General features: G+C 46.4%; 1 protein-coding gene across 6 annotated transcripts in view; it reads left to right on the forward strand.

The window, feature by feature from the left end:
- The first annotated feature begins 3,738 nt into the window (after positions 1-3,738).
- LOC105834275 (autism susceptibility gene 2 protein) overlaps positions 3,739-13,963 on the forward strand; it is a 33,379-nt gene continuing 23,154 nt past the window's right edge. For 3 of the 6 annotated variants that reach the window (XM_036283897.1, XM_036283898.1, XM_036283902.1), the window contains exon 1: positions 3,741-6,931. In XM_036283897.1, the coding sequence (XP_036139790.1) occupies positions 6,440-6,931 (492 nt within the window). In that variant the 5' untranslated portion in view covers positions 3,741-6,439. Of the gene's footprint in view, positions 6,932-13,963 lie in introns of all 6 variants that reach the window. The other 3 variants (XM_036283900.1, XM_036283903.1, XM_036283901.1) reach the window with 3 other exon arrangements.

A 13,963-nucleotide genomic window follows, 5' to 3' on the forward strand; every position in this document is an offset into this window, starting at 1 on the left:
ACTTATGTTTACAGTTCTTCTCGCGGTGTAAAGTAGATTTACAAAGTTATAAAAAAAAAGTAAAAGGAGTAATCAATTTGCTCCATCCTTTCGCTTTTTTATACCTTGTCTCAAAACTAGATAGGTCCACACGAGTTTGAGGAACCTTGATCTAGCTGACATTTCAAGGACCAACGAATTCACTCGCTTTCGCGAGTTGTGAGCGCGAGCGATCTGAAAAAGTGTGTAACCACACGTTTCTCGATTTAACTTCCTGTTACAAGGTCCCGTGAACATCCGCGCGTTTCGGCGTCCCCGAAACGGCGCCAACGTGATAAGTAGGTAGGTAGGTACGTTCCAATCGCGCGAGCCTACATTTTCAGAAGCCCATTCTTAGCGCTCTCGAGGTCGTTAATATGCAAATGCACGCGTTCCGACCGAGCGCCTTATACCGCGCATCGGATTCGGCATGTAAGGTGATTCATTCCATCCGGATCGTACCATCAAAACACGACTTTCTTTGGCCGGTTCCATCCCCGAATTCCCCGTGCATTGAAGCAAAGTTTGGTAATCAAGTCTAGATAATAGTTTCTAAGCTTTGATAAAACAGTTTTAATTAAGCATATACAATTATTCATTTTTTAATGTTATTATTCAATATTAAATATTCATGTAATCGGATACTTAGTAATATTTATTTACGCAGAAAAGCAATTCAATAATTATTGTCTTATGTATAAAGAATATAAAATCTCTTCTAAATAGTTTGATAATCTTAAGTTTTAAAAATATTATAGTTTTATTTCAACGTTATAATAAGTCATCTAAAGAACACAATACAATATAATCGTTTTAATAATAATGATGGTATTAAATGTTCTAATTTTTTGTTTGAAGATATCATCTTTCATCCAATATTTTTTTTCTCTCAATTCAAAGAAAATTATTATTAAAGAATGAAAATGTACTCGTGTATATTTTTCTTCATGAAACTCTATAAAATTCTTCAAGTTATATCTATCCAAAATTAATCAAAATCAATTCTTTAGAAATTTTACATTCTTGTTTATATGTAAGACAATAATTGTAAATTTGATAAGCGCGTTCATTATTAATATGTTTACTAAACATTAATTAATGAAACTGTTCAATTGAAATCGTTTCACCAAAGCTCGAGTATTATTTCCAAATTTTCGTACAGTGTGGTTCCGCATATACGAGGCAATTTAATACCGTGCGGCAAGGTTGACCTGAAAAATCAACGACGGCCAGTCGCTCCCGATGATCAATTAACGACGCGAGACAACATCGGTAGAGTGTCTCCTCTCGTTTTCGTCAAATCGGAATTGGTCCGGCACTATGCACCGCCGATTGCCGCACCGACGATTCCAGCACGGGCGGACGAATCGACGATATACGCCGATCTGCTCTATTTGTCGCTGATTATAGTGACACGGGATTTGTCATTGCGGTTATTAGTTCTTTGAACGATCGACGATTATTATTATTATGCAGCTTTGTTTCTCACCACGGAGATTACGTGGCACGTAATATACAACAACGTCGTTTCTCGGCTAATTGCAAATGGCATTTAAGTCACTCGGTATTTAAATCACCCGACTCGTCTTCTATCTTCGTCATCATTCGAATCGCATCGGTAAGTAGAGAAATCCCTGCAGGATTGAATTCAAACGTTGTCCGCGAATTGTTATCCGATGAACTGTCATCGATTCATTCATCGAGCGGTACAGCCGGTTTTAATCGGCTCTAATGTATGCAAAAGTCAAGCGATAACGCCGAGATATGTTGTTCACGCCGATACACGCCGCGAGTATAAATCAACAATAGAAAGCTCGACAACCGTACGAAATGCATCTATTACACGCGCCGTTCTCCCCGTCTACGATCATAATTTTCCTCGCTTTCCTTGACGGCGGTCTGATTTCTGCGCAACCGCGGCAAATTGTGCAAGAGCAGATCTCAAAGTTATCGAGACCTTGGGACCAAAACGCGCGCATTAATCTCGGCGCTAATGCATAATGCGTCTGATATATCGGGGAAACTGTGTCAATGTCAATATACACTGGATAAGGTGAGCGCGTGTGTCATATCTTAAAGTGCTGCCAGAAATTTCTTAATTTCATAGATTTTATTATTACGTTTGAGTATCTAAATGAAAAATTTGAACTCAATGTTCTCTTATTTGTTCTAAAAAAATTATTTCGATTTTTTATTTGTTGATTCTTATGTAAAATCGCGTCCTCCGATACTTATTTGCAAATTTAATGAGGTAACATGCATTACGAATGAAATCATTTTTTTTTTTACATATGTATCAGTAAATCTAAAAAACTCTAATAAACAATCGTGCGAAAATTGATTTGGATCTACTGACTTGTTCAAAGGTTTAAAAAGTAACGTTTTTTTATATGAATACTTGTTTAAAGACTTTAACTTTAATTGATATGCATCTTTGTAAGGTCATCAAGATCGACTTTTGCACTCGTAGGCGAGTTTAGAAGACGGGTTTACCTACATGGATCTGGAAACGTTCGCCGATCTCCGAAAGCAGATCGCGCAAGGAAAAACAATCGTAGTTGAAATAAACAAGATATTTGGTAAAAGATGTCTTGGTAAAAACTCTACAACTAAAAGTTATGAAAATTTGAAAAGAACTACTGGCTTTTTAGATTCCTTTTTTTCCGAATTAACGACAAGAAATTTTGATTGTGAATATCTAAATGTTGAAACGAGATACCATGTGTTTTTCAGATTAGTTCAACTGTTTTTTTTACCGCGCCAAATAGGCACGAATCGCGGAATAGCGAGCAACGAGGCGCATTCTCGCAAAAGCGGGAGCGTAAATACTCTCTCGCGAACTGGTTCAAAGGAGGCGCGCCTCTTCAGGTGCGGCCTAGCCGCGACGATGCGAGGAGAGATGAGATCGGCGGTCAGTGACGTCACCAGGCCGGTTTGCGCGTCCCCAACACAACGTCCTCGTTCGTCATTTTAAGGATGCGGAGCCTACCGTTCGAGCGTCTGGGATCGATATATACATACGAGAATAATCTCCGCGTTACGCTCCTTTGATGATCGATGCAAATGCATTTTTCTTAAATTTTTGATGTTACAAAAACCCTACATTAAAAACAAAAAAAAAACAAAAAGGTTTCTTCTTCTTTGTTATTTTTTGTTACGAACGATTCAAACTTGAAAAGATCTTTCGTGCAGCACGTTCTTCTGTCGTTAATCATTGTCCTCGTCACTTGTTCCCGTTCGCGCAGAACGAAATTAGGACAGTGCGATGTAGAGACATCTGTCTGTCGCGAAAATTCTCACGTTACGATCTCAATCGACGAAAGTGCGTCTCGAAAGGGCGTCAAGTTGCTCGAGGTCTCGCTCATTAATCCTCCAGACGTTTATAGCCTGCGGTATAGATTCGGCTTCCATTTTCAATTCTCGGCACGATCGCATCATCAAAATTACGCGCCGTGCGGTGCATCGAAAATCGATATCGCTCGCGCGAGGTACGTGTCGACACCTAGCGGGCTGAATTTCTATCAGACAGAAAGAGAGCGCAGATGGCGCCACGCGTCGTGGCAGGTTGACTCGGCGTGTCTTCTCTAGGGGATAAAACGAAAGATCCTAGTCATTTCTAGAAGGCGAAATGCTAATGTTCGGGCGGGGGGTGGGAGTTAGAGGGAAGGGCAGAGGGGCAAGGACCGATGAGGAAGAGAATAGGAGCGAGCGAGAGCGAGAGAGAGCAAAACTCGCGGCGCCGTGGCGAGAGCCACGACCCTAGAGACGAGAGACCGTAGGGCGATTCTCTCCGTTTCGCACACGCTCGTATACGCGTGCGCGCACATGTGTGTGTGTGTGTGTGGTGTGTGTACGTACGTATCCTACGCGTATAAACGCCGTGTCTGTGGAACGTAGGTAGTGTACATACGCCATATTCTCTCTCGGCGGTGCGCGAGAGAGACGGAGAGAAGACAGGGGGACCAGCCGGACGGATGACAGAAATGCACCGTAGCCGTGCGAGCGCGAGGACTGCGCGGTGAAACGACGTGCAACGGCGTCGTCGGCGGAAATCTCGCCTTCTCGTACGCGCGTCGTAATTCACAACACGGGGCAGAGGGTGGTGGTACGCGACGTGTGGATCACGAGAGAGAGAGAGAGAGAAGAGAGCGATCTCTCGCTCCGTCCCTGTTCCGCACCTTGTGCCGTTTCTCTCTCTCTCGCTCGGTCGCTCGTTCTCCGTCTTTTCCCACGGCGCGCGACACGGCCGACTCCGGTTTATTTAACGTGTAATACGTGCACGCGGGCGACAATGCGCCAGCGACGGCGCGCGTCACGCGTCATCGTCCCGTGACACAACGACGACGACGACGACGACGACGACGACGGCGGCGGCCACGACGACGACGACGACGACGACGACGGTGACGACAGTGACGAGCAGTGACGACGAGCAGTCAACGACGTCCGTCACGGTGATATACCGCGCGCACTCGCCGCTCACGGGGCGAAGGGGAGGAGTACGGAAGACGTGCACGAAAGACGGGAGTCAGCAGCAGCGGCAGTCAGCCAGCCAGTCAGTCGATCGGTCAGTCGGGTAGTGCACGGGAGCTACGGACGGCGGGGACACGCTCCCGCGGGGCCAGGACAGGTCGGCGCGGCCATTTTTACATCGGTTTACACCGCACGATGCGGCAACCGTGCGTGCCGTTCGTTCGATCCGCCATTCCAACAAACAATCGGTGCGCTACGTGCGGTACGGGTCCGACGACGATGACGGCAGATCGCGGTGGCAGTAGTACCGCCTGCGTGCCGCGTCGCCGACGGTAGGCGCTTCGCCGCGTCGCTCTCCTCAGCCGCCTCACGCTGTGCTGTGCGCGTCCAGTCAGCCAGTTGGACGGCCGGACACGAGCGAGTGGGTAGAAGGCACGCAGGCACGCACGTACGCACGCATGCACGCACGCACACGGTTAAAGGCGGTGCGCCTGCACAACGACAACGACGACGACGACGACGACGGCGGCGACGGCGACGGGACGTAACGTGAAGGTGAGGACGACGTGACGTCGCGGGGGGACGACAGTAGCGGTAGTACCAGCAGCGCTGGTGGACGACGTCGACGACGACGACGTTGGCGACGACGACGACGGTGGTTGTGGTGGGCCAAGAGGAGGAAGCGTGGAGGAAGCGGCGGAGAGGAAGGCGGCGACGGAGGAGAAGACGAAAAGGAAGAAGAAGACGGAAGGAAGGAAGGAAGGAAGGAAGGAAGGTAGGAAGGAAGGAGGAGGAACGTGGACCGTCGCGCTGTCGCGATAACGCGAGGAGGATGATAACGGCGTGCGCGATCACCGCCGAGACGACGTGGACGACCACGATCACGAGGAGGAGAGAACACGGAGGAACAGTTGCCCCTCCTGTGATTCGCAGTGGTGTTTAATAGCGAGGGCAGCAGCCCCCCTTGAGTAGTGCGTGGACCTGGCCATCGGATGATAACAGTGTGCGCGTCCTACTCCACGGCCTTCTAAATAAAAAAGAGCGTGCTCGCCGCTTGTGTGTGTATACATATGTGTGTGTGCGCGGGCGCGCGCGTGTGTACGTGTGGTGTGTCGTGCGTGGCTGTGTAGTACGTGTGCTCCATCTCGGTGTATACGCCGCTCTCTGTCATTTTCTCACTCGCTCGCACGCACGCGTTCTCTGTCCTCTTTCTCTCTTTGCCCGTCTCATCTGTCCGTGCGACCTGCGTGCGTGTTTCTCGCGTGTGCGGAGGACTCCGTTTCTCTCTCTCTCTTTCTCTCTCTCTCTCTCTTTCTCTCTCTCTCTCTCTGTTTCTCTGTCCTCGACCACCGCGCGCGCGAGCGATCGATCTGACATCGTGCCGTGGACGTTAAACCGCGTCGCGAAATCCGCGAGAGAGACTCTCGGGTCGACGAGAACTCGTCGTCGTCCTGCCGGGAGACAGAGAGGAAACAATATACATATCGGGGAGCCAGCGGCAGCGGCGGCGGCAGTAACAGCAGCAGCAGCAGCAGCAACAGCAGCCGTGCACACAGTGTGCGTGCCGACGGCAACGTCTCGTGAGAGTGCGTGTCCCGAGGCGGCGCGGTGCACTCTCTCTCTTTCTCCTCTCTGCCTTGTCCCCCCTTCTCCCCTCCCTCCGCCATCTCCTCCCCATCGTCCACGTCGTCTTCCTTTCTTTCCCTCTCGCTCTCTTCCCATCGGTCGGGACGACCGTAGAATGCACGACGACAACGCTGCCACGAGCATCGCCGCTGTCGTCTGCTCGTGTCGTCGCGCTCCCTTTGTCGCCGCTACATTCCTCCGGCGCGCACGTTGATCGCCGCGAGTGATCCGAAGCCGCGGAGAGACCTGACTCCCTTTGCCGAGAGTCAAAGTGCCCGCGTGTGCCAAGAATACGTGGTGTGCGTGGAGAGATCGCGCGAAGATGGAGATCGAGGCGAAGCAGCGCAGCCAGAAGAACCGACGGCGGGAGCGGGCGCAGCGCATGCTGGCGCAGAGGGAGAGCCTGGCCACCGCGAAGCAGCAGCACCAGCAACAGCAGCAGCAACAGTCGCAGCAGTCGCGGCAACGGCCGCCAAACGACGAGGAGGACAGTCACAGCGGCGAGGATGAGGACCCTGGTGGTGGCGGCGGCGGCGGCGGCGGTGGCGGCGGCGGCGTCGTCGTCGTTGGCAGCGGTGGAGGCGGCGGCTGCGGCGGCGGCGGAGCCGGCGGTGGCGGCAGCGACGGTGGCGGTGGCGGCGCCAAGACCGGTCACCCGCGGGACGGCCACTCGCGACCGCCCAGGCCGCCGCGACCCCCGAGGCCCCGCAAGAAGTCTTCCCTCGCGGCCGGCAACCAGAAGGAGCCACCTTTCGAGGAGGACATTATCGACGGATTCGCCATCCTCGCCTTCCGCACGTACGAGGACCTCGAGGTCAGTGAAATCTTTAACTCCGCGCGCCGCCGATCCAGGTGGTTGACGATTGGGTGACTTGTGGCTTGGCCGAGGGGGGCGTTGGGGGGAGGGGGAGGAAAGAAGCCGCGTTTCCCCCGTCTCGGGATTGCCACCTAACCTAAAAGTCACCTGGAGATAACCTACAAGTTCTTACTCGCTACCCGGCTTTTGTTCCTCTCTCGGATTTAGGGAGGAGAGGGAAGGGGGAGGGGGGAATACAGATGTTCTTGAACATAGTTCAGAAACAGAAAGTTGGAAATGCGAATTTGCACGGTTTATATTGAAATCAAAGAGAATCGATTCGTAAATAATTCAGACACAAGGAACAATATAAGGGACTGTCTGATTCTCTGCGACATTAGTGTTTTTTTTTACACTATAACTTTTTTGTTACACTCTCTGTTCCAACTGAAAAAAAAAAACAAATTTTGAAACGAAGTAACGAGCTTAAATTCATTTGTACGGACTGAAAAACACTAAAAAAACGATACCGGAGATTTATCTCGCCTCTCATTAATCATTCCAGACTCATTGTACATTCGCGCAAATATTTGTAGAACAACGGAGGAATTACTTTCGAGTATATTTCAAAGTTATCTACGAAACGCCTCGAGACGCCTGTTGAATCGAGAAAACAATGTCGGAATTTTACTCGTGTTATCTTAAAAAGAGAGATAAAGAAAAGAAACAAAGAAGAGGGTTCGAGTTTTTCCGTCGCCCCGAGGAAGTCCATCACTTCCTACCGTCGGTTGTCGCGTAAGTAGTTGAATAATATATGGATAATGGAAAGATTTTTTTTTTCTGCTTCCAATACGTCACGCTGTGCGATTAGAGCGTATCGTCCAGTTTGGTCAACACTTTTGAAAAGAAGTAATGATGATCTCTTCCTCTCGGTAGAAAAGGTCCGTCACACCTTCTCTCTCTTAATCGCCGGCTTTAAGCGCATCGCGTTGTTTACGATCCTATCGTGGAGAAAGTTTCAATGAATCGCACTTTTACTATCTATTATATACAACAGAAAGAGAAGCTATTATATTACCGCAAAGTTGTTGCAATGAATTTATTTGGGCATAAGCAAGATTTACGAGTTACAGTAAACTCTTAAGAAATTTTAATAATCTTGTTTTCTTTCTCAAATTGCGGTTTTATTATATAGAAATTTTATTATATAGGAAAAAATTTACACACACAGAAAACAATGAAATAAGATTTATCTTACAATTGCTTAAATGTCAGAAGTTTTATTTCGTTAAAGAAGACTGAGTATTCGATAAGTTTATTAAATTTGCTCAAATAAGTCTTTAAGTGGATTTGAAGTTTGTATGCAGAATTAGATTAATTGGCAAATAATGATTGATTAATACTTCTAATTAATTGAGATAACACAAATTAAGTTCGTGAGAAACGTTGACAGCGCGTCGCCAGTGGTTCTCAAATCGCATTCCACGAGCTCGCGATGCGAAAAGGATATATTAGTTGCCGTCTGGAGCGAGCACAAAACTCAGCAGCTCCGTGTCAATTGGTAAAATTTCGCTTGCTTTAATTGATAACGAAAACCGTGTACGCAATTGGCATCGCACGCGGGCGAGAAGGGAGTTTCACAACTGCGAGAGTGCAAGGGAGAGTCACTGTGGCGCGGATAATCGGAGCAAGTCGCAAACTGACGAGTGTTAAACAGAAAAAAAAAACCCAATAAAAAGGACACGTATATATTTATGTCGGAATAAGTGGCTGAAATCAGACAGATCGATATCGGCAATTATTTTCCAACAACCGGATACTCGGTCGGCAAATTATATTGGAAATACTCTCGCAGGCCACTCGCGCGGTTTAATCGCGGTTAGAGTTAAACCGACGTTGCGTCGTCCTCCCGATGTGCAACCGGCCTTTGGAACGGCCGATATTGGCGACTGATAGCTCGACGATCGCCGCCGCCGTCGCCGCTTCTCCTCGCGCGCGCGAGCAACGCAAGCGTGCTCCTATCTCGCGCGGTTCGCATTCGCGTCGCGTCGTAATGCGTGTACCGGCCATTTCATCGCGGCGTGTAACGGTATACTCACGAGGCAGGCTCTCCTCGCGCGAACGAGCAGCGAGAGATAAGAATCCGCGCTGGCCGTGTGCGCGAGACTGCGAGTTCTCTTCGCGAAAGAGAGAGAGAGAGAGAGAGAGAGACTGGTTTTAATACAAAATGTAACAGTGCAGTATTTTTTAAATTAAACGCTCTTGCAAAATTTATCCGATTTTACAAACTTGCGCATCGAGGAGCGAGTGTGTATAATTTGTAGGACTTGTCATTTAAAATATGGAAGCTTATCTGAAATGAATTGGACACGACGAGATATGATATTGATCTCCAGTTCTCTGAATACCTCATATATATGTATCATACATATATATGTATATGTTATATATTAATTACTAAAATTATATTCGATAAAATATAATTGTTCAATGTAATGTATTACAATTAATGTAATCTTCCGATTACATTAATCGTAAACGTAAATAACCGATTAAAGAATTAACAAGCGTTATCTTCTCCGAGATAGAGCGATTCAAAGTAAGATTCGAATCGAAGATAGTGCGAATATGCGCCGGACGTTCCGAAGGCAGATAAGTCCGTGTTCGTGAGAGCAGCTCGTCGATAAGAGATATCGTAAATCGCTCGCGAGGCGAGCGCTGCTTATTTTTCCCCCTATTGACATAAATTTGCATCGTAACGAATTGCGACCTTGCGGGTATCGCCGACGTTCCTTTTTTTTTTTTTTAAGCGTACTCTGCTGGGTTTTTTTCCTCTTCACTTACGAGTGAAAAAAGAAACGACATTTTCTCCCGCGACAATTTTGAAATCTCACAACGATTTCTCGGACATTCCCATTCGAGGGGAAGAACGATCCTCGCGCTTTGAAACGAGGGATTTTCCGGGGAGCCAAAGCAGTAAAGTTAAAACGACCTAGAGAAAAAAAGTATAGACGCTAGTCTCTGTTTCTTTCCGCTGTCGGTTTATTTAAAAAAAAAAAATGCCGCTCGTCCCGACGAACGACGACGTTTCCAATGGTAAATGCTCGTCGATGCATACGTCGCTCGCGACGAAAGTGCCACTCGAGAGAGTTTTACTCCCTCGCGAGCAATCCTCGACGGTAAAATTTCCGGCGTACATTGAGAGCGACACTTAATGAGTGGCCAATTGAGAGAGTTTCGTTCTCTCCGAGAGTGATCCTCGATAACAAAATGCTCGAGTGTGCGCACTGCCACTTGGACCTCGCCGAGCGTCGGTACGTCGACGACTCCTCTTCTCGCGCGCTCCGAATTCGTCGGCGTCGCCCGTCCTCTCTCTCTCTCTCGCAGTACTGTTTTGATGATCGGTTTAATCGCGCGTGATTAGCGGTTTTCAGCGCTCTTCTACATCGCCGACCGCGCGGGGCGCGAAGGGCGGCGGGGATATTAAATCTCGACTCTGTTAATGCGGTCGACATTAATCTAGTAATTTGTTTGTTTGCTGCAGACAGCATCTCATTACGTGCAATTAACGATGAGTAACGTAAGATAATAACGCTAACTTTGCACTAAGTAAACGCGATTTATCTCTTTTCCTGTTAAAAAGAAGGAAAAAGAAGAAGAAAACGCGTAATCTCTGTTTTCAAGCAGAAACATAATTAACAATGAGAACGAATTGAAAAGGCAAAAAAAGTTATCCGATACCTGGTGTCGTTATCACCGGGGGAAACGAAAATAAATATCCGATCGATTCGCATTGGCCTTGCATTAAATTTATCTCGCCGTGCGTTTTTTTTTTTTTTTTTTTTTTTTTTTTTTTTTTTTTTCAATTTGCGGATCGATCGGAGAAAGCAACGCGAGTTTTGACGCCTCTCTGCTTCCATTACCGAATTACACAGTTTTGTCCGCGGCGAAAGTTCGCGTCACTTCGTTAATCGCACTAACGTCCTAAGCCCTGCGTCGTGATTTACGCGTTGTCGCTCGCTCGAGATTATTATTTCTTTTCGCGGTAAAAAGTTGGCGCGGCGCGTTTCGCGCATTAAATTCGCAAATTAACTCAAAGACACGGCGTGTAATTACGCGCGCGCGAGCGCCTTTATCGTGATTTATCGCGGCCGAGAAGTTAATCGTCACGTTTTATTATTTGCGCGCGACACCGTTTCTCCTCCCCTCGTCCAGCGATCAAAACGCCGGTGCAAATTCAATTTTTGGTATCACGTATACACCGGAGGGGAAACGAACGTCAAGTCAAAGTGAGATTTTCTTTAAATTCAATAAGCTCGGATGTATATTTTCAGCGTAATAATAATGTCGGGATATTAAATCGCGTATAATACAATTAGGACCTCTTAAAATTTAATAATCGCGTTTCAGGAAATTTTAACGATTTCTGTTTGAAACTGATTTTACGTGTGACATAATCCTCGCTTATTCTAATTTTACGCTACTCTTCTCGTCGGGATTGCAAAAATAACCAACCTTACTTAATTTCCCTCGATATCGACGACCGGATCTGCCTTGCAAACCGATAATCGCGAAAATAATCGTCGAGCGAAGCCCCCATCGTCATTACGGATGCCTTGTTTTTTGCCTCGTTAGGAACATTTTTACGGTATATTCCTAAAGTAAACATTTCACAGCCCCGTTCAATTTTAAATGTTCCACGACACACGGCACGATGTTGACCCTTCAATCGATCTCCTTCCGTTTTCCATATTTAATCGCACGGCACTCGGGGGCACTTTCCTCGCGTATCGATGGAGCATCTTATACAGTTTATCTATCAAGGTTGCCGCGTGTTTATGACGATGGGCATCCATGCAGCCGGCAGCTTGAATCTGCAGGTGGCTCGCCTGTTGCAACCATTCACCCGCCCGATTCCAATGGTTTATACAACACGTCTATCCCGCCTCTGTATAATTCGCCATAAAAATGTAACCCGCATTTATATGAGCGCATGTCGGTTTCTAAATAGCACGTGGCGGGTCCACAAATAACACCAATTTGCGTGAAAACCATCGCAAATTATTCGAAATTATTCGTCCCCTTTAATAAACCGACTTTCCTTTCGATGTCGAGTTTGTATCGTCGCGATCGAATTTCAAGTATCGACGAAGACGGAGCCAGACATCGACGCGACGTTCATTAAATCGGAATCACTTGGATGTATAATAAATTAAAGACGACGAAATTTTCCGTCTGAGATCCATCACTTTCATACCATGATTTTTTTCAGATTATCTTTAGCGCAAAATATTTAAAAAAGATATGCAATAATTAACATTTTTATTATATGGAAAGAACGATTTGATTAAAGTGTCTAAAATTTAACTAGATACAAATCTGAAAGTATTTCATTGGTTCATCAAAAATTATATAATAATAGTTAAGTGGAACGCTCAAGCATGATATGCAATACTGCTAAAAGTTTTTACATTTTACCAGCTTGAGCATATTCTATGTATTTTGTTGGCCTAACAAAAAAAATTCTTTTCTGTATTCAGCTAAATTTTTACTTGGTACTTCGACAAAATGATTCTTTCGGCACGTGTAAAATTGAATAATTATATGATACCATTACGTCATTTCACGGTGCGTTATTGTAATTTGTTCACACGCGTGCTTCTCTCTCTCCTCCTCCCGATTCCGCGCCGTCTTCAGCCCGATGATAGGAGCAGCAGAATTATTTCTTCGATATCCGAGATAGACTTCTTTGTCTCGAGGTGACGTAGAAGCTGCCAACCTCCCTGGTGCTTCTTGCGCGCTTGTTTTCATTTCGCAAAAGAAAATGAAGAAGAAAAGAAAAAACGACATTTATCGCTTTGCAAGCAACCGTTTTACGAGACGGCTGCAAAATACGTATCACCATAGGTAACCGCTCATTATCATAATCATTACGCTCGCTGAGCTTGTTTATGCAACCGACTTCGGGCTATGTGAGCGCGCGCGCCTTGCAAATTTATCGCCTCGTGCGTTCTTTTACTTTGTATCGTGTCACGACTGAAGGTCAAAAGTGACGAAGCCAAGGCGCAGCAACTTCTTTTTCCTCATAGCCAATTTTGTTTTCTTTTTTTTTTTTACAGAAGACAAAAATTGAAGCGCGCGCGTGTATTCTCGAATTTACGCCAGAACACAAATCGATACATTTTTTTCAGTAATAGAAATGATTGTCAGATTTACTGGTACATTGAATACGGTAATAATTTACAAATACTTTAAGTGTATATCGATTGTGCCAACATATTTGCCAAAGTACTCGTATTGACGTCCTACTAACACTTTAGAGAGTCTTAATAATTTTTTTCTTTTCGATCCTTATAATTCGCAGAGAAGCTCTTTGCATTTTTTAATATTCGGACATTTGGATGTTTTTATGGGGGCGAGGATCGATTCTACATTTTCCGTGGGAACGCGCTACCCACGTCTACTTTCCTCCGGTAATGGATCACCATATGTAAATCAATGAAATGCACTTCTCGATACATCAGGTTCTTGTTCCAGCGAAATATTTTTAGAACGTCGTACGATCGTCCTTGCGGCGACGCGGTTGTAAAACAACCAGGTACCGTTTAATACTCGGTGCTGCCTGTTGAAGCGCCGCTAAACGCGACGTTATTGTTATCGCGCGTGCGAATGACGGGGCAGGAAGGAGTAGCATGAGGACCGTCTAAACGGGTCTGTCGATCACTCACCGAATAGATATATTCCGGCGTGAATAAAGCTGCTCAAAGCTGCCGGATGTACAAAGCGAAAAATCCACTATTTTTATTTTTTTAATTAAAAGTACCGCGAGAGAGATGTGCCCTCTTCCCCTCCGCCCTCTCTCTTTCTCTCTTCCTCTCTCGCGCTGTAATCTGTTGCAAATAGAAATGATCACGCCGTGTGGATGTAGCGAGAAAGCACATCCGACCTCCATGAGTTATCGACACCACTTCTCTGGTTATTGGAGAATCTCCGTTGTCGCGGCAAATAGAGAGCGCTTCGAATAGTTCTGCGCGACGATAGGCTCCCTCT

Source organism: Monomorium pharaonis, chromosome 3 (assembly GCF_013373865.1).
Source record: "Monomorium pharaonis isolate MP-MQ-018 chromosome 3, ASM1337386v2, whole genome shotgun sequence".
Taxonomy (NCBI): domain Eukaryota; kingdom Metazoa; phylum Arthropoda; class Insecta; order Hymenoptera; family Formicidae; genus Monomorium; species Monomorium pharaonis.